Source organism: Glycine soja, chromosome 14, assembly GCF_004193775.1.
Source record: "Glycine soja cultivar W05 chromosome 14, ASM419377v2, whole genome shotgun sequence".
Lineage (NCBI taxonomy): Eukaryota > Viridiplantae > Streptophyta > Magnoliopsida > Fabales > Fabaceae > Glycine > Glycine soja.
The window spans coordinates 28,073,356-28,094,556 of record NC_041015.1 but is presented as its reverse complement, the minus strand read 5'-3'; the positions used below and the strand labels follow the sequence as shown (position 1 = coordinate 28,094,556).

Here is a 21,201-nt window from a genome sequence, read left to right as displayed (position 1 = left end):
AGAGACTTAAGTCACATGGAGTGTTGACTGTGCGTCGAGGGTGTGATTCCCCTTGGGTGCGCTCAGGCAATGTGTGATCGGAGAGCTCGTTGTCCTATGGACGTCTGACACGAGCCTCCAGTTGATCATGGTCAACCTTTAGCTTTCTCAACTTTTCTCCTCATGGCGTCGCTCCATCTCCGTAATGTGGTTTTGAAGTTACTGAAGAGTATCTATGTCTATCATAGCTATTGGTGGAGGGTTGGCATATGTCTCGCAGTGTCATATAGGGTGCCACATATATTTTGGAAACCCTGGATAGTACATTAACCATTGCACGAAGATGTTTGACTACATGCCGGCCAAACATAAAAATTTACACCTTAATTTCCTTCCATGAATCTCACTTAAAATTTTCAATATTTAATCTGTCTTAATTTGCTTCTTTAGACATTCACATGAATCTTGCAAAGTATCAAGACCTTTTTTTTCAAAGCCATGCACACGCAAATTGCCCTGGTGTTAGTGCTTGCATTGGTAAATGTAGCAATTACTGTAAGTGACATTACCCTGAATGGCTGCATGGACAATTGTGGAAACGTGTCAATTCCATATCCATTTGGTGTAGGCACTTCTAAAGAAACAAGTGAGAATTGTTTCTTGGAAGACAAAATGAATCTAACATGCCAAAACAACAATTTATATTCAGGTGTTAATTTGCTAGTTTTAGAACATGTTATGGATGTGTTGTTTTATGTCTCCAAAATTTGCAACACCCCCAACAGAGTGGCCAATGACCTCTTTCTTAGAACTCCTAGTAATTTCACCATTTCCAGCAAAGAAAACAATTTCATAAGTGTTGGTTGTGAGACTTATGGCTACCTCAATAGCTTTAACAATGGTGTGCAATACTCGACCGAGTGCTTAACCGGATGCTCCAAGTTCCCTAATGATGTTGTAACCAATGGAGATTGTTCAGGGATAGGGTGTTATGAAGTGGATATTCCTCCTAACATGAAGAATATCACTATAGAAGCATATAGATTCGATGTGTCTTCCAATTACTTCCAAAGTTGTGGTCACTCCTTTGCTGCCAAACGTGGCTCCTACAGCTTTGACATTAGTCATTTGGAGAATTTGCAATTTGACACCATCCCTATGGTTGTTGATTGGAGTGTTGGAGATGAGCTGGGATGTGAGGATTTCAGGAAAGGATTTCGAAAAGGTGCTTGCATGAACAATAGCTATTGTCATGACATTGACATTAGTTATGGATACCAATGCAAATGTGAAGAAGGTTATGATGGAAATCCTTATCATCCCAATGGTTTCCAAGGTAATGAATCTTATCCAACATTAATCTATCTATTTATTTTGAATTTGAAGTTTTAATGATCACATACTATTGGTTCCTTTCTATCTAAAAAGTTGTTCTAAAGATTTTTGTTAACGAAGTTTTACCATAACATTCCTTTAGCTTGGATCCAGTATGTAATTGATATAATATGCATGTATTATTGTTATTTTGACCCTCTTTTTTATTTTATTTTTAGTTTCTATTATTATTTTAGTTACTAGCCTCATTAATTACTTCAATACATTCAAAATTTTAAACTCCTGGTATAGGTTTTGTATAAAAGTTTAATGGTCATGCAAATGGTGTAAAGTAATTTTATATTCTTCTCCAATTACAAATTACCATTGAAATAACATTTAAAGTGATTACCATAAAAGTCAATAATATTATCATATATAACGATTTTTTATTGGATAATGGTATAAAATTGTTTTACACTATTAGTGTATATTTTTTTCCTCTTTGTATTATCCCTTTAACACTTTTATTTTGCCGAATATTTCATTTCTTTTTCCAATGATCAAAGAACAAGATTTTAAAAAATATTAACACGGCAAGTGTTTTTATTATTGTTTTATTTTGCAGTAAATAATTATATGATGCCAGGTAATGGTGGTAAAGATCATTACGCCATTGAAATAGAACAATTGGTGACTTGACATTCATAGTTAGTAAACTACTCCAAAGCAATGTTTCATTCATTAATTGTAATACTCAAGGAATGGGTTACTTTTTGAGAGAGAAAAATGGTATGAACTATAAAATTTGCATTATTATTTAATCATAAATTATTTTGTATGATAAATTTATCGATTTTTTAATAATTATTATAAAAATTATACTATGTAAGTATGATAACTATTATTGTTATTACTATTCATTTTATCTCGTCTATATTTGTTTATGATTGTCGTCGAGTATATGGATGATGATGGAGATGATTAACAAATAATATACAATCTTGTGGTGCTCCATTCATGTTTATCTTAGTTATCATTTATACATTTTTTTATGAAATAATTATATATAAGCATAAGATTAAATACTTTTTTAATTTTTATTTTTTGGGTTTAGTTTTGTTTTCTAAATTTTTAAAAAATACTTTGATTTGTTTTCATGATTTAATTCTCAAGCTGATGCTCCAACTTAGTATAACATTTTTTTTCAATATATTTATCATGAATGCATTTTAATATGTTAGCCGTTTTAGAATTTTACTTCATAGTTTAGTCTTTTGTAAATAATATACTAATAACATATCTAATAACAATAATTTCAATAAAATTAAATATGAATTTCATTGTTTATAAAATTTTAAAATATGAATAACAATTGATATCATCGCAGCATGATATTTTATAAAATATATTATATATTTCAATCATATTAGTTTTGGTTCTAATTAAATAAGTTATTCACGGTTACAATTATACTATTTAAGTATCTATGATAACTATTATTGTTATTAATATTCATTTTCTCTCTTATATATTTGTTTATTATCGTCGTCGAGTACATGGACGGAGATGAAGACGATTAATGAATAAGATACAATCTTGTGGTGCTCCATTCATGTTTATCTTAACCATCATTTATATATCTTTTTACAAAATAACTATATATAAACATAAGATTAAATATTTTTTTAATTTTTTTAAATTTTTTTGTTTAATTTTGTTTTCTAAATTTTTAAAAAATACTTTGATTTGGTCTTATGTTTTAATTTCAAGCTGATACTCCAAATTAGTCTAACAATTGTTTTTCAATATATTTATCATTAATTTATTTCAATATGTTGACGGTTTTAGATTCTTACTTCATACTGTAGTCTTTTGTAAATAATATTGACAACATATCTAACAACAATAACCTTAATAAAATTAAATAGGTATTTCATTGTTTATAAAATTTTAAAACATTAATAACCATGGATATGATCAAAGCTAAATAGACAGTGTTATTTTATAAAATATATTATATATTTCAATCATATTAATTTTGGTTCTTATTTAATAAGTTTTATACGATTACAATTAAATTTATACAATTAGAAACGGTTCACTCATTTGGTTTTCGAAGATGCTGTGGAATGCCGCATATTTATAATGATGGGAGAAAGACGACAAAAATGGACTCTAAATGGAGTGCTTTTTTTGAATCACAAAATTTGCAGTCTGGCATAGAAATTATCTTTGAGTTTCCTAATCCAACAGTTAATTATGTTTTATTTTGGTTATGTTTATAAATTGAGTACAATGTAATTGTGTCATATGCCAATTTTTGTAAATAGACAACTTCTATTGTGGTCAGAATTTTCCTACAAACAATTTTTATAAATTTAAATACTTTGTTAATTGATAGTTTATTATATAATATTTGTTTTATTTTACTTGACCTTCAAATTTGTTTCAACGTGTTGATCATAATTTTTTTAGCTTATATTCATTTTTTTTTCTCAGTTTGTTAGTTTTCAATCGAATACATGATAATATTGTCTAATGTTATAACTTTGTGCCTATAACTATACTGTAAATATAATTTTTCGGCGAACCCGTGCATATGCACGAGCACTTAACTAGGTACTAAGTTATTTTGTTTTCTTTTCTTTCAAGCTTAGGTATGCAACTATTATCAGTGCACTTTTGATTATATATTATAACGTTGTAAACAATAAAGTATAATAATAACTATACTTAAATTACATATTTGCGTTCAAATTATTGTTATTCTTACATCCATTAAAACTTTAATACACCCCAACTAAGGTCTAATTTACTTTGTATTATTAATTTTGATTATTAATTTATCTCAAATTCTCATTTTTCAAACATTAAAAAAATTAAATTTTTAATCTAAATACAATTTCAATACCAAAACAAAAAAAAATATAGCGGAGCGACGTGTGCGTACACACGGGTCACCAACTAGTTGTAATACTCAAGGAATGGGTTACTTTTTGAGAGAAAAAAATGGTATGAACTAACAATGAAAATTTACATTATTATTTAATCATAAATTATTATGTATGATAAGTTGTCAATTTTTTAATAATTATTTTAAAAATTAAGTTAATGATGATTTGTAATTGAATGAGGGTGTGAAAAAAAATGCTATTAGTGTATGACCATTAAATTATTTTTTGTACTTTTATGACCAATTAATATGAAGATATTGATGAATGTAAGACAAAAAGTCATACGTTCATAACTGAGAATCATTGTCGAAACACCGATGGCTCTTATGAATGCTTTTGTCCTCGTGGGCAAGTTGGAGATGGAAAATTTGACAAAGGATGCAGGCCAATCCAGCGGAAAAATATTCTAACCAAGTATGTTATTGATAAGATCTAAGAATTCCTTTACCCAGTGTTTGGATGGATACTTTCAACAGAGTAATTCATTATAAATGATATATTGAATATCTGTCATTTTTAATTTAGTGTTTGGATAATAATTTAAAGGGAAATTGAATATTTAGGATTTTAATAGGGAGTTTTAATTAACAAAAAATGAATAATATGAAATTCTCTTAAAAACTAAAAAATTTCAATTTCTCCCCGTACCAGTACCACTCCTCTCTCTACAAACTCACTCCTCTCTTTCGGTCTTTCCTCAAAGGTTTTGAGAACTCCAATTTCGACCCACACTCTCGTCATGCCACGGTGGTTCACACAAGGTTCTTTCGTTTTTCCCAAAACTCTCACGGTGGTTCATACATTGCAGAAGGGTTTCATTTTTTTCATTAATTTGTGATTTGTTTTTTATTTAGTTGTTTGATTTCATTGGTTTTGTTTTTTACTTGATTGGGTTTTATTGATTTCTTGCTCATTGCTCATTGTGCTTTGTTGTTGTTGGATTTTTCCCACAACGCCAATTCCATCATAAAGAGGCCTCGAGTAGCATACGACCGTAGGTGCTTGTGTTTATTCTTGAATGATGTTTTCTGGTACAACATGAACCAGGGTGTATTGCAAATTCTTAGGAATAGACCCTTTGGCTTTCTTGTGAAATTATGAGATGAACATAACTGTAGTTGTTCAACTTGATTTCTATAGATTAGGAACAAACCTTGCACTATACTGTAGGTGCTTGTGAAGAATAAGCACAAGTTTATTCTTCTAGACCCAATTTGTACTGTGGGCATTTTTGCAAATTTGTTAGGAACAGACCCTGCACTGTAGGTGCTTGTGTTTATTCTTTTATAGAGATTTTTCCACAAGCAAAAATGCCCACAGATGAAGTTCTAGCAATTGGGGGCTGAAATATTTTCTCTGAGTACATCTTATGATGCTCCTTGAGTCCATTCACCACTTGTTTTTTTATTTCCCTTTTGCTAATTACCTTTGGAGTTGGCTGATTGGCAAGTTAAAAAGCACTCTCAGCCTTATCTCCCTCAAGTTGTTTTGATAGCTTCTTGAATAAGAAACTGCAAGATGTTATTTAGCCAATAAGTATGTGTGACTCTGTAGGAATCACTTATCAGTACATAAACACTACATGTGTATGCACTATTGCAGAAAAAGGTGTGAAGAAAACAAAAAATTGTTCAGCCTTTAAACTACATTCTTGTTTTGTTTTTCTGCATGATGTTGTAGGCTCTGTAGCCCAACATATGCTATATTTTCTTGTGTTAGAGACTTTTATACCACCTCTAAAATACCGCCAGCATATAGTAATAGCAGCTATATGTTTAAGGACACCCTCCCAAAGATTAATAGTAGCTATATGTTTAGAGACTTTAAGCAAAGGATTTCATAAAATGAAAGATAGCTAGCTTAAGTACAAGGACAATTCTCAATACAAATAATGTTAGTAGACTGTGCATTCAGAAGGTTCATTATTGTTTCTTCACCATGCTGCTCAATGAGTTCTACCTGTTCCCACAACACACCAAATCAGATGCTAAGTTAGTACTTAATTAGTAACAACTATCTTAAAAAAACTAAATTACAACAAAGCAAGGGAAGTATATAATTTATTAGTTGGATAAAATTTGTTCATAGTTAGTTGGATTTATCCAAATTGCTTCAAAGAAAAATGTAACATGGGAAACATTCATTTTTATAAGGGAATCTATGTACTTAAGCCTGTAAACTTAAAAAGTCCAAGCATGCACAAAATGATCAATGAAGGAAACTAAAGAATAAATGTGTTCTTTTGATTAACGTAGTTAGCCATGCAGGAAACACAGTCCTAAATGTTATACTGCTGCTAATGATGGTATGAGGGCATGAATTAATACATAGAAGTCAGAACACATAATGAATAGCAAGTGGCCCTCTAGACTCGGTAATTGAATAGTGCACTACCATGCATTGATATGGTGGGGCAACTTTAATTTTTTTCCTTTTGTAAATAACACAGGCATATATGTTGGGTAGGAGGGGTGCATACATTTTGGTAATTCAAATGTTGGGTAACACTTGGTTAGTTTTATTTGGGGTGGTGTGTGCTCTAAATAGAATGTAACCAAGTTTGTAACAGGGCAACTACCTTTGATGTTGCTTCTGTGATTAATACATAACTTAATTTGCTTATAAAAAAAGTCCCAAGTATAAATTATGACATAAAATGTTTGATCAAACATTACCCTGTAGATATTTCTGGTTAACTTCGGACTGATATATAAAAAGACATGTCCATCAACTGTTACCTTTTGATGGAAATTAATATTGTTACCATGCTGGGATCTTTGGTAATTTGAAGCATTAACAGGACTCTGTCTATACTTTAAATTGCACTAGTATCTAAAGTGATTGTATAATTTTAACATAAAAAACTAACTTTCCCATGATTCACCAGAAAAAAGTTAGTACGATTTTTTTGGCATTTATCATGCAAGAAAATATATGCTAAACATCACAAATTGAATTTCACGAATGCATATCTTAAAAATATTGAAAGGGTGTAACTAATTTGAGTAGCTGACATTTATAACCGATTTACCTACCTCTATCATTTACCGAAGGGGTTACACTTGTAACCATTTGTATAAATCCTTACGTTAAGCAAACCACAAACTTGAATTCAAAATTATCTCTAACTTGTTTCTCTTGGATTCTTTGGAGTGGTCTTCATGCTACTCCAGATTTCAATTTACTTATGCTCTTTTGCACTACTTTATGGTGTTTAAAGGTATATGTTTAAGGAAAAACATTCATTTCTGAATGCATATATGTTTAAGGAAACCCTCCCAAGACCCACTAAACATTGATGTCAGACAAATGTAGGTTGAAGTAGTATCTTGTAGTTTTGTGGAATTGCGTCCCTAGGATTAGACCTCTCCAGAGGAGCATTCCAAAACAATTATTGGTCTAGAAAAGGTACTATGTAGTAATTATTTTTTTAAAAATTTCCTTTCAATTGAAGTAGAAATAAATCATATCTTGACTGTCTAATTTAGGTGACAAAATTGATACGAGTAGGTTTTCTAACTTTTCTTTTCTTATAAACTCACTGATAATTTAGTTTGTTTAACCACAATCTTCCATGCATAAGCATATGAACCCTGATCTTAGATATTTCCTCGGAATTTGAATAGTTTAAGGAAATGTTATGGCTCCCCACTAACTTCAACCTAAGATATATTATTATCCAAAAGACTATTTTTAATTTTTTCTCAAATTAAAAAACTCAAATATATGTTATATAAAGATAAAGATTGATATATAATAATTGGGACTTCACATATTGATTTCAAACTTTAGATTGCATGACCTGTGGCGTGGCGTTCTTACTACCTACATTAGTTATTTGATTTGTCACTTAAATCATTGTTTTACATCTTTTAACTAGATATTTGTTTTAAATCTCAAAATAGTATATGCACATATTATCTTATATCATTATCATGCAGTTTGAATTGAGAAGAAATGGATCCTAGCATAGTTGACACTACAATTACTTCAAGAAAACGTAAAATAGAAGAGTATAAGATAATCTTATTTGTTGTTGCTTGTGTTGTTCATATGATCATTGGTGTAGTGACAAGGTATCATAATAATTATTTTGTTAAGGAACCAACCCGTAATTGGGAACTAGAATGTCACAGCTTCCTTAATTGTCTTTATAGAGGGACAAAGAAAGATTGCATTGAACAACTGAGGCTTAGTAAAAATGCATTTTTTAACCTTTGTAGAATTTTACAAGAAAAAGGTGGATTAGTAAGAACAAGAAATGTTCCAACAACTAAAGCAGTAGCAATGTTTATACATATCCTTGCTCCCAACCTAAAGTATAGGGTAGTGCTATTTAGTTATTGTAGATCTAAAGAAACCATAAGTAGGAAATTCAACGATGTCTTGAGAGCGGTAATGAAAATGAGCAAAGACTATTTGAATTTTCAACCCTGTACATTAGAAGGTGCGGAAGCAAATAAGTGGAGATGCTTTGAGGTAAGTTTATCAATTGTTAGGAGAGATTAGTTAATTATAAAATTTTCTTAGAATATAAAAAAGTTGTCTTGTTTGTAGAGATGTATTGGAGCACTTGATGGGACTCATATTCCGGTTATAGTTTCTCCTAATGAGAAACCTAGATATCGTAATAGAAAAGGTGATGTCTCTACAAATGTGTTAGCCGCTTGTGATCCAGATTTAAGGTTTATTTATGTGTTACCTGAATGAGAAGGGTCTGTAGGAGACTCTCGAGTATTACGATATGCATTACATCATCAAAACAAACTTGAAATTCCAACTAGTAATATTTCTTGGAAATAATTTTTTTCTTTTTCTTTTGTCTAGTTTAAGCTTATGATTTTTATTTTAAACATTGTAGGTAAGTACTTTCTTATGGATGCGGGACATACCAATGGTCCGAGATTTTTAACACCATATCGAGGGACTAGATATCATCTCAATGAGTGGATTGGAAACGCCCCTCAAAGTTACAAGGAGTTATTTAATCTTCGTCATGCAAGTGCCCGAAATGCAATAGAAAAGGTCATTTGGGATCTTGAAAAAAAGATGGAGTATATTAAGAACTCCTTCATTTTTTGATATAAAGACACAAATAAGAATTATCAATGCTTGTTTTGTGTTACACAATTTCATAAGAGACGAACAACAAACTGACCAACTTTTAGAAGTTCAAGACTCAGAATTGTTATCTGTTGTTGATGAAGAGTTAGTCCATCAATCAAGGGAAGGAGTTCAAAATAATGTCATAGATGATATCACAACTATTCAAGCTACTGGGGAATGGACAAGATTTCGAGATACATTAGCTATGAATATGTTTGCTAACTATCAAGTTAGAAGAAACTTTGCTTAGGGATAGTTCTTTTTTAAATGTAATTTGCTATTGCAGACAAAGAACTTTGTGTGCTTTGTTACTATTGTACTTTACGATTGAAGATAGACTTTTATGTACTTTTCTATTGCATAAAAACTTTGCTTGAAATATTTTCTATGATTGTCCAGTGGACTAATCAAATGAATAAAGTAGGTTGTATCTAATATTTGTTATGTGCAGGTTAAATAAGTGACATTAATTTCAATGGAGTCATCTAATGAAAAAATGACGGGCAAAAAAAAAGTTTTAGGAAAAAATAAGTTATTTTACATGGAATTTGGAGATGGAACGTGTATTGGTTGATGTACTGAGAGATCAAAGGAATATGGGCTATAAGGGTGACAGAGGTTGGAAAAAAGGTCAGCATTGAATGTTGCAGCCGCAATGTTGTCTACAGGCTTCAATGTTAATGTCACATCAGATTATGTCAAAAACCGTATCAAATTATGAAGATCATGGTATGGTATTTGTCATACCCCATTTTTGACCCGTTTTTAATTCTTTTTCTCGTCTTTTAAGCCGGAAATAGGTATTTTAAAATACCTCATTTTTTGTTTCGAAGACGACCCCTTTTTTTTTATTTATTTATTTATCTTTTTTTATTTTTTTTTATTATTATTATTATTCCTAGTTATTATTTTCTTCTTTTTTTCCTTTTATTAAGTGTTTTTATTATTTCCGTTTTATATTAATATCTTTATTAGTATCTTCTTTTCATTATTTTTTTTTTTTTTTATTTTATTTTATTTTATTTTGTTGTTTTGTTTTTTTTCCTTTCCTTTTTTTTTCCTTTTTCTTCTTTTCGGTCTTTTTTTTGGTCCAGGCCCAGAGGGACGCTTCGTTTTTTACCCTAATTCTGTCCTTTAAATGCTGCATTAATTACTGTGCGTGTCAGAGGAGAATACAAACAGTCAGAGTGCCGGAATAGCCTAGCCACCGCAAACCACCAACACAGCCTCCCTCAGGCCACCGCAAACCACCAACACAGCCTCCCTCAGGCCACCACCCACCACCGTACAAATCAACCACAAAAAAACCAACAGAATCAAAATCCGAAACACATTCAACACCACAGATTCGTATTCCATAACCACAAATCACACGATTCGTACCCCAATCATCACACAGACCACGGAAACCGAACCGGCATAAACCAAAATAATACGAATCCAGAACCATACACTACACGGCCCTAACTCACCAGTCACCAGCCCAAAGCCGTTTCAGCCCAGCCAAACACGAAGGAAAAGGGTAGGATCCTGTCCGTTTTGAGTTTAGATCTAGGCTTGCCGCGTTGAGTTTTTCGAAAACGAACCTCAGATTCATAACGAGTGAGTGAAGAGGGTTCGAGAGGTTTTTTTTAAAAAAAAAGAGGGGACTTGAGCTACTCCGGCACGGTGGCGCCGCCAGTGGCCGCCGCGCCGGGGGGGATGTTCATGGTCGCAGGGAACTTCAGAAAGGAGGAAAGAGAAGAGAGAAAAATGAAGAAGAGAGAGAGAGAGCTTTTAAAAATGAAAAAACCGGCCCCAAGCCCTTATATAGAGGCTGGACCGGTTCGGTTTTTTTCTTTGAACCAAACTGGTCCGGTTCTCCCCTCCTGGCCCGTTGGACTCATCTTCGGCCCACCTTTTTTTTTCTCTTCTTCTTCTTTTCTGATTCCTACTCTCACCTCCCCTCTTCCTTACTGCACCCCTTTTTTTTTTTTTTTACGCACCATATTTATTTATTTTTATGTCTTGCATTTTTTTATTTTATGCATCATATTTAATTTTATGCCTCACATTTTTTTTTATTTTCTTTATTTATTTTCCAGCACCATGTTTAATTGTTTGTCTTGCATTTTATTTTCCAGCTCCATATTTATTTTTTGTCTTGCACTTTTATTTTCTTTATTTTATGTACCCTATTTATTTTTGCCTCGCATTTTTATTTTATTTTTATGTCTCGCATTCTTTTTTTTTAGCATCATATTTACTTTCTGTATTGCATTTTTATTTTCGTTTTATTTTATTTTCAGCATCATACTTATTTTATGTCTTGCATTTTTTTTTTTTTTATGCACCATATTTATTTATTGTTTTTGCATTTCATGCATTTTTATTTCCTTTTTAGCATATTTGCTTTAATGAATTTGCAACTTTTAGTTTATTATTTCTTGTCATTTATTTTGTTGCCAATTAGAATGTATCTAGGTCCAATGTAAATAAAAAAGTAAGAATCTGCACCGACACTCACATTTATTTTTATGTTTTCTGCCTAGGACGATCATGTAATTTGAACCGTATCCGAGGAAAAGGACCCTCACTTGATCCAACGTCATTTTAAGGGATCCGGCGCGTTTAGACTTATCTTTGCATAACTAAAGATCAAAAAGAAAAAAGGTCAAAACCCAAAAAAAAAAAAAACTTTCCATAATCAAAATTTCAAAAAAAAAGGGGGGTCAATCTTTATTCTTTCTTTCTTAATCAAATCTTTAATCAATCTTTAATCAATCAAAACTTTTTTCCAATTTAAAATCAATCGAACTCACTTCTTTTATTTCTTCTATGCCTTTTCGGCCTCTTATCTTGCCTAAACTCTTCTTTTTTTCGAACTTTAAAATCAACCAAAACTAACCACTCGACTTTCTACCCCGAACTACATGATTTTGATCCCATTCGGGTATGTAGGCAAAAGACTTTGTCTTTCCAAATCAATAAAAATAAACAAAAAACTTTTTTTCTCCTTTCTTTTAAACCTATCTCTTTAATCTTTTCACACTTGAGCATTTATGTCCAAACAAATAATTAATTTAGCATAAAGATAAAATAAGCAAGAGGTTCCTATAGAGTACTATAGACGTTTAGGGTGCTAGTACCTTCCCTTTGCGTAACCAACCCCCGGACCTTTGATCTCTTAAAAAATAGGGTTTTTTTCGAGCTTTCTCCCTTTCCTTCGGAAAAATAAAAGATCGGTGGTGATCTTAAAATTGCGAGTCAATGCTAATCAATAGCTTGATATCCAAAATCACCGCGACAGAAAAATGGCGACTCCACTGGGGATCACACTCCTAAGTGGGTTAAACCTATCTTGTTTTTCTTCATCTTTATGCTTTGTTATTATTTGAAACTGTAAATACGTGCTTAAGTGTTTATCTTTTACGTGAGTGGTGAGATAAGTCCTACACCCGGACTTGAGGGAAACATAAGATAGGATGGTGGTATAATCATAGTGTCTTTCCGAGAGTGAGTTTCGGATGTGGCACATGTGATAACCCCGCTCAATGGAGGGATCTTGGGAATATTACTATGTTGGCATGAGTAGTCGTGTTCAGCATTGATATTTCCAAGCGACCTATGAAGTTGAGGACCTTTAGTTACCTTTAACCCATCTTAGCCTTTTAGGACGTAGTGCGGTGGCTAATCAAGAGTAGTCTTGAATTGGTTGATACGCGATACTACACTCAAACGAGGCTTTCCTATGGACGTTGTTGGACCGGGAGTAGTCCCGTAATCCGACAATATCCGGAAGTGGTCAATGACTTTGGGAAATTGGTAGAACCCGTGATCCAGGTACATATGAAACCATAGTCCTTACCAAATGGCGTGTTTACCCTTAACTCCAACATTTTGGACTTAACTTCACCATGTTTTCTCCGTACTTTGGCATAATCATGCATACATGCATCCATGCATAAACTCTTTTTTTCATCCAAATTATCGAAGGACTTAGACAAGCTTTTTGTAAACTTTGTAGATATGGACATCCCACTGAGAAGCACTAGGAAGTACCTTTTCAAAAAAACAGACCTGTTGAGATTAAGGGAGCTGGCATCTTTAGTAAGTGATCCAGTTGATTTTCAAGCTCATCATGGGAAGTTGCTCAGAATTCTTAGAGTATATGTTGAGGAAGGATGCCTAGAGACCCTGGTTCAGTTCTATGACCCGCTCTACCATTGCTTCACATTTCCCGATTACCAGCTTGTCCCCACACTCGAAGAGTACTCCTACCTAGTTGGTTTACCTGTGCCAGACAAGATACCTTTCCATGGTTTTGAGCCTACCCCTAAACCCTCCGACATCGCAGCCGCTCTCCATCTTAAAACCTCCATCATCCAAGCAAACCTTACCTCTAAAGGAGGCCTCCAAGGTCTTCCCACCCACTTCCTCTACCAACAAGCCTCCATATTTGCTGAAGCAGCTAGTACACTTGCCTTCCATTCTATCCTAGCCCTCCTTATATATGGCCTTTTACTCTTCCCAAATATTGACAACTTCATCGATATCAATGCCATTAAAATCCTCCTTACAAAGAACCCCGTACCCACTCTACTCGCTGATACCTACCACTCTATCCATGACCGTACCCAGGCTGGCCGTGGAACCATTTCTTGTTGTGCACCTTTACTCTATCTGTGGTTTACCTCCCACCTACCTCAATCCCGCGCCTTCAAGACCAATGATGACAAACTTTCTTGGCCTCGCCGAATCATGACTCTTGACCCATCTGACATTGTTTGGTACCAAGCAGCTAGTGATGTTGGAGAGATTATTGTGAGTTGTGGTGAATATCCCAACGTACCTCTTTTGGGTATGCGTGGCGGAATTAGCTACAACCCACTTCTCGCTCGACGACAATTCGGGTACCCGATAAAGACAAAACCAAACAACCTTGCCTTGACTAATGAATTCTACCTTAACCATGGAGATCACTCGAACAAAAGGGAAAGATTCGCACAAGCTTGGAGCGCCATCCGTAGACTCAGCAGAAGTCAGTTGGGAAAGAAATCAGACCATGTGCATGAATCTTACACCCAGTGGGTTATTGACAGGACCAAGAGCTTTGGCCTACCCTACCACTTACCTAGATACCTATCGTCCACCATCCCACCATCATCCTTGCCTATCCCCTTTGACACTAAGGAAGAGTTTCATGAACAATTAACCAAAGAAAGGCAAGAAAAAGAAACTTGGAAGAGGAGATGCCAGGAGCTCGAGCGAGAGAATGAGACTTTGAAGGGGAAGATAGCCCAACAGAGCCGTGAGCTTTTTATCCAGAACCAGAGGATGATTGAGAAGGACGACTTGCTTCGTCGGAAAGACGCTTTGCTCCACCGAGATGCTAGAAGGAAGAGGAGGTTTATGGATTTGTTCTCCCGTGCACATTCAGATTCCGAGGACCCATCTACTCCGGGAGTTTGAGTCTGAAGTTCTTAGGACCTTATGTTTAGATTTTAGCTCCCGAAATCTCTTGACTTGTAAAAAAAAAAAAATTCTTTGTAATATTCCAATGCTTAAGTGAAGTGTTTCAGTTTATGATGTTTACAATTTCTCTAACAAGTTCTTCGATAATAATTTGTTCTCTTTCTTTTTGCATAAGCATAAGCATGCATCATGTTGCATTCATAGTTTCTAAATCGAGTCTCACACTGTGTTCACTCCTTCAAAAGGGGGGGAGTCAATCAGCCGCCGCCCAAGGAAAGTGGCCCGGCGAATTCTCCACAAACCAACTCGCATTTACAACACCAGGGCCAATCGGAAGAGGATGGATATAGTTGAACAAGAAAATCAGAGTCTCAGGGAGGAGGTTGCCACTTTACGAGAGGGAATGGATAGGTTGACGACCATGATGAGTGCACTCTTGTCAGCCCAGAACTCTCAAGCTGCCGCCGCTGCCGTAGAGCAGCCCTTGGTGAGCACAACCCCGCTATCTACAGTAACTTCTCCACCCCTCTTTTTGCCTCCAGGTTGTACATGGGGAATGCCACCTCCAGTCTGTGGAAGCCCCCAGCCCGCTGTATCTGAAGTTCCACCTCCTTTTGCTCAGCAGTCAGCACCGGTTCCGCAACCCAATACCTCTTTCCCTCAAGCTGCAATGACTTATTCAGCTCCACTGATTCACACTATTCAACAAGAGGTTGAACCAATTTTCCCAGCTGAAAATGTTGTAGCCTTTGACAAGATGGAAGAACTCCAAGAAAGATTTGATGGTATGCAAAGGGAAGTCGAAGCCCTCCGAGGAAGAGATCTGTTCGGGAAGGACGCCTGTGAATTATGCTTGGTCCCAAATGTTACTATCCCTCACAAGTTCAAGGTGCCAGACTTCGAGAAGTATAAAGGGAACTCTTGTCCCCGCAGTCACTTGGTGATGTACGCGCGGAAAATGTCCATGTATACTGACAATCATAAGCTGCTTATTCATTTCTTTCAGGACAGCCTGACTGGGGCCGCTCTGAAATGGTATATGAATTTGGACAGTGCGAGCATTCGTACTTTCAATGACCTGGGTGAAGCGTTCATCCGGCAGTATAAGTACAATCTGGACATGGCCCCAGATCGTGATCAGCTCCGTGCGATGACACAAAAAGAGAAGGAAACGTTCAAGGAGTATGCCCAGCGTTGGAGGGAAGTGGCTGCCCAGATTGTCCCGCCGTTGGAAGAAAGGGAAATGACCAAAATATTTCTGAAGACCCTGAGCCAGTTTTATTACGAGAAAATGGTTGCAAGTGCACCAACAGACTTCACCGAAATGGTCAACATGGGGGTGCGATTAGAGGAAGGTGTCCGAGAGGGACGTTTGACTGGGGAAAGTGCCCCTGCCGCAAGCAATGCCAAGAAGTTTGGAGGCCACTTTGCGAAGAAGAAAGATCAAGAGGTGGGAATGGTAGCTCATGGTAAACCTCAGCAGAATTTCACCCCATATCGTCAGGTTGCGAATGTCGCATCCACTATCCCAAACCCATCATATCACCAACAAAGGCCACATTACCCCTACCCATACCCTCCACAACAATACCCTCCACAACAATACCCTCCACAGCAATACCATCAGCCACAATACCCTCAAAAACAACAAAATCGCCCGCAGACCCTCCAACAACCATATCACTCACAAAACCGCCAGAAAACAACCTTTGATCCAATCCCGATGAAATATGCTGACTTACTCCCCGCCCTGCTCGCCAAAAACCTTGTCCAGGTCAGAACACCCCCTCGTACACCAGATGTTTTACCTCCCTGGTTTCGTCATGATTTAACCTGCGCTTTCCACCAAGGGGCCCCAGGTCATGACGTTGAAAACTGCTATGTCCTGAAGAATGAAGTGCAAAAACTAGTCCGGGCCAACTTGCTATCCTTCAAAGATCAGAATCCCAATGTTCAGGCGAACCCTCTGCCGAACCATGGGCCTGCTGTCAACATGATACAAGATTGTGATGAAGACAGTGTCATCCTGAACGTCCAACACGTTCGAACTCCCCTGGTCCCAATACATATCAAGATGTGCGAGGCAGCTCTGTTTGACCATGATCATGCAGCGTGTGAAATATGTCCTGTGAATGTAAAAGGATGCCCGAAGGTACAAGAGGACGTACAAGGGCTGATAGACAGCAGAGAACTTATCATCACGAGGAAGGACAAAGAAGTGTGCGTCATTACCCCCGAGTTTCAGCGGTTGGAAATAAGCTATAACAGTGGGGAATCAACTACTACTCCACTGGTGATTAGCTTGCCAGGACCTATGCCGTATGCTTCTCTAAAAGCGGTCCCTTACAAGTATAGTGCCACGATGTTGGAAGGTGGGCAGGAGGTGCCTTTGCCCTCTCTAACTCCTGCGATTTCTGTGGACAACATTGCTAGTGACGGTAAAGTTCTGAGGAATGGACGTGTTATCCCCACATTGTTTGCAAAGAAAGTAAATGATCCGGCAGTTAAACAGGTGACAGTGAACGGCCCCGGTACAAGGAAGGAAGTAGGCCAATTCAATGGGACTAGTAAGAATTCTGATCATGACGAAATTCTGAAACTGATCCAGAAGAGTGAGTATAAAATAGTAGACCAGCTGCTGCAAACTCCCTCTAAGATATCCATTTTGTCTCTGCTATTGAACTCAGAAGCACACCGTGAGGCTCTAATGAAGGTGTTGGACCAAGCTTTTGTGGAGAGGGACGTGACTGTTAATCAATTGGACAGTATAGTAGGAAACATTACTGCCTGCAATAATTTAAGTTTTAGTGATGAAGAACTTCCTGAGGAGGGGAGGAACCACAATTTGGCGTTACATATATCGGTGAACTGCAAGTCTGATGCTCTGTCGAATGTACTTGTGGACACTGGTTCCTCATTGAATGTAATGGCCAAATCCACATTAGATCAACTTTCCTACCAGGGGCCCCCCATGAGAAGAAGCGGGGTGGTTGTCAAAGCGTTTGATGGATCAAGAAAGTCTGTTATCGGGGAGGTTGATTTGCCCATTACAATTGGGCCGTTTGTTTTCCAAATTACATTCCAGGTGATGGATATCCAAGCCGCATACAGTTGCCTTTTGGGTAGGCCGTGGATCCATGAAGCGGGGGCCGTGACATCCACCTTGCATCAAAAGCTGAAGTTTGTCAGAAATGGGAGATTGATCACTGTGAGTGGAGAGGAAGCCTTGTTGGTTAGTCATTTGTCAGCTTTTTCCTTTATTGGTGCTGATGAAACAGAAGGAACCTCTTTCCAAGGCCTGACTGTAGAGGGTAAAAAGCCAGAGAAGAATGAAGTGTCTTTTGCTACTTGGAAGAGCGCACAGAAAGTGGTGCAGGAGGGAACATGTGTAGGATGGGGAAAAGTTGTGCAGTTGATAGAGAGTAAAAACCGTGAAGGACTGGGATTTGCTTCCTCTGCAGGATCCGCAACGAACAGTGTTGGATCAAGCTCCATTACTAGCACCTTTTGTAGCGCCGGGTTCATCAACAACTCGCCAGAAGCCAATGCTGTCTTGGAAGACGTTCCTGAAGAGAGAGTACTTGCATTTGTCACACCTGGAAAACTTGTTCGCAACTGGGACACGGTTGACATCCCTTCAGTAGTTCATGCATCAAAGTAATGTGTCTTTGTTTTTTCTGTTTGTTTGTTTTTCAAAAAAAGATCCTTTCGTCTTGCCCAGGACGAAAGCGCAATCATGTAGGGCTGTTTTGTTTCAAGCACTACTCTTATTAATGGAAAATGTGGTTATCCCGATATCTATACTTATTGCTCTTTCTGGAAAATGGTAACACAAAAAACCCAAAAATATTTTATTTTTGTTTTCTGATTTCAATTAATTATAAAAAGTCTGCATTGTTCACTCATTTTCTAAAGTCAATCATCAATCATATGCAGACTAGGCATTTATGAGCCCGTTGAACATAATAACCCTGCACTCTCTCCCAACTTCGAATCTCCTGTCTACGAGGCTGAAGAGGAGGAGGATGATGAAATCCCGGAGGAACTTGCTCGGTTATTGGAATATGAAAAGAAAACCATTCGGCCTCATGAGGAGGTAGTAGAGGTGATTAACTTGGGAACCAAGGAAGATAAGAAGGAAGTCAAGATTGGGGCATCGCTTGAGGCAACTGTCAAACGAAGGGTGATTGAATTACTCAAAGAATACGCCGATGTGTTCGCATGGTCGTACCAGGATATGCCCGGCTTGGATCCCCGTATTGTGGAGCACCGTTTGCCTTTGAAGCCCGAATGCCCACCGGTCAAACAGAAACTGAGAAGAACTCACCCTGACATGGCTCTCAAGATCAAAGAGGAAGTACAGAAGCAGATCGATGCAGGTTTTCTTGTCACATCAGAGTATCCTCAATGGTTAGCCAACATAGTGCCTGTTCCAAAGAGGGACGGCAAAGTCAGGATGTGCGTTGACTATCGGGATTTGAACAAGGCTAGTCCGAAAGATGACTTTCCTCTACCTCACATCGATGTATTGGTTGACAGCGCTGCAAAGTCCAAGGTCTTCTCCTTCATGGACGGTTTCTCTGGGTACAATCAGATCAAGATGGCAGTTGAAGACAGAGAAAAGATATCTTTCATCACGCCTTGGGGCACCTTTTGTTACAGGGTAATGCCTTTTGGGTTGATAAATGCAGGTGCCACTTACCAAAGAGGCATGACCACTCTCTTTCATGACATGATGCATAAAGAGATAGAAGTGTACGTGGATGATATGATTGTCAAGTCAGGCACTGAAGAAAAACATGTCGAGTACTTGCTGAAGATGTTTCAACGGCTGAGAAAGTACCAACTTCGACTGAATCCCAACAAATGTACCTTTGGTGTTAGATCTGGAAAACTCTTGGGCTTCATTGTCAGTCAGAAAGGTATTGAAGTAGATCCTGACAAAGTCAAGGCCATTAGAGAAATGCCGATTCCACAAACAGAGAAACAAGTGAGAGGTTTTCTTGGGCGTCTAAATTACATTTCTCGTTTCATCTCGCACATGACAGCCACGTGCGGACCTATATTCAAATTGCTTCGAAAAGATCAAGGGGTTGTTTGGACCGAAGATTGTCAAAAGGCTTTTGACAGTATCAAGAATTATCTGCTAGAACCTCCAATTCTTATACCTCCAGTTGAAGGAAGGCCTCTGATTATGTACTTGACTGTGTTAGAAGATTCTATGGGCTGTGTGCTCGGACAACAGGATGAGACCGGAAGGAAAGAGCATGCCATCTACTACTTGAGCAAGAAGTTTACAGATTGTGAGTCCAGGTACTCCCAACTTGAGAAAACTTGTTGTGCACTAGCCTGGGCTGCCAAGCGTCTTCGTCACTACATGATTAACCACACCACCTGGCTAATATCCAAGATGGACCCGATCAAGTATATCTTTGAGAAACCCGCTCTGACAGGAAGAATTGCTCGTTGGCAGATGTTGTTATCCGAGTATGATATCGAATACCGTACCCAGAAGGCAATTAAGGGAAGTGTTCTTGCTGACCATTTGGCTCACCAACCAATTGAGGGCTATCAACCCATCAAGTTTGACTTTCCTGATGAAGAAATTATGTACTTGAAGACGAAGGTTTGTGATGAACCATTGCTTGGAGAAGGTCCAGATCCCGAGTCTAGATGGGGTTTGATTTTTGATGGAGCCGTGAATGTCTGTGGCAATGGAATTGGGGCAGTTATTATCACTCCTGAAGGTAATCATCTCCCTTTCGCTGCAAGGTTACAGTTTGATTGCACCAACAATATGGCAGAGTATGAAGCATGTATCCTGGGCATTGAAGAAGCCATCGACTTGAGAATCAAGAACCTTGATATTTACGGGGATTCAGCTCTCGTAATCAACCAAATCAAAGGAGAATGGGAAACTCGCCACCCCGGCTTGATTCCATACAAAGATTATGCAAGACGTTTGCTAACCTTCTTCAACAAAGTGGAGCTTCACCACATCCCTCGTGATGAGAACCAGATGGCAGATGCGTTAGCAACTTTATCCTCCATGTATGAAGTGAGTCACCGGAACAATTTGCCAACAATCAGAATTCAGCGCCTCGAGAGGCCCGCTCACGCGTTTGCAGTCGAAGAGGTTGTTGATGATAAGCCCTGGTTCCATGATATCAAGTGTTTCCTCCAAAGTCAGGAATATCCACCTGGAGCTTCCAACAAAGACAGGAGAACTTTGAGAAGATTATCTGGTAATTTCTTCCTAAATGGGGATGTTTTGTACAAAAGAAACTTTGACATGGTACTACTCAGGTGTGTAGATAAGCAAGAAGCAGAACTTTTGATGCATGAGGTAATGAAGGCTCCTTTGGAACTCACTCCAATGGACATGCAATGG

At 37.0% G+C, this 21,201-nt stretch overlaps 3 protein-coding genes across 3 annotated transcripts in view; all 3 read left to right on the top strand.

Moving 5' to 3' along the window:
• The first annotated feature begins 477 nt into the window (after positions 1-477).
• Positions 478-5,939, top strand: LOC114383977 (wall-associated receptor kinase 2-like). Its single transcript, XM_028343666.1, has 3 exons — positions 478-1,315; positions 5,805-5,836; positions 5,931-5,939. Exons 1-3 carry the CDS (start codon positions 478-480, stop codon positions 5,937-5,939), a joined length of 879 nt encoding a protein of 292 aa, XP_028199467.1.
• Positions 5,940-13,364: 7,425 nt separating this feature from the next.
• LOC114383975 lies at positions 13,365-14,807 on the top strand. The gene has a single exon (XM_028343665.1). The coding sequence runs from the start codon at positions 13,365-13,367 to the stop codon at positions 14,805-14,807; it is 1,443 nt and encodes a 480-aa protein (XP_028199466.1).
• A 343-nt stretch (positions 14,808-15,150) lies between these two features.
• LOC114383974 overlaps positions 15,151-21,201 on the top strand; it is a 10,238-nt gene continuing 4,187 nt past the window's right edge. The window contains exons 1-2 of the mRNA XM_028343664.1: positions 15,151-18,467; positions 18,747-20,949. Of these exons, the coding sequence (XP_028199465.1) occupies positions 15,151-18,467; positions 18,747-20,949 (5,520 nt within the window). The remainder of the gene's footprint in view (positions 18,468-18,746; positions 20,950-21,201) is intronic.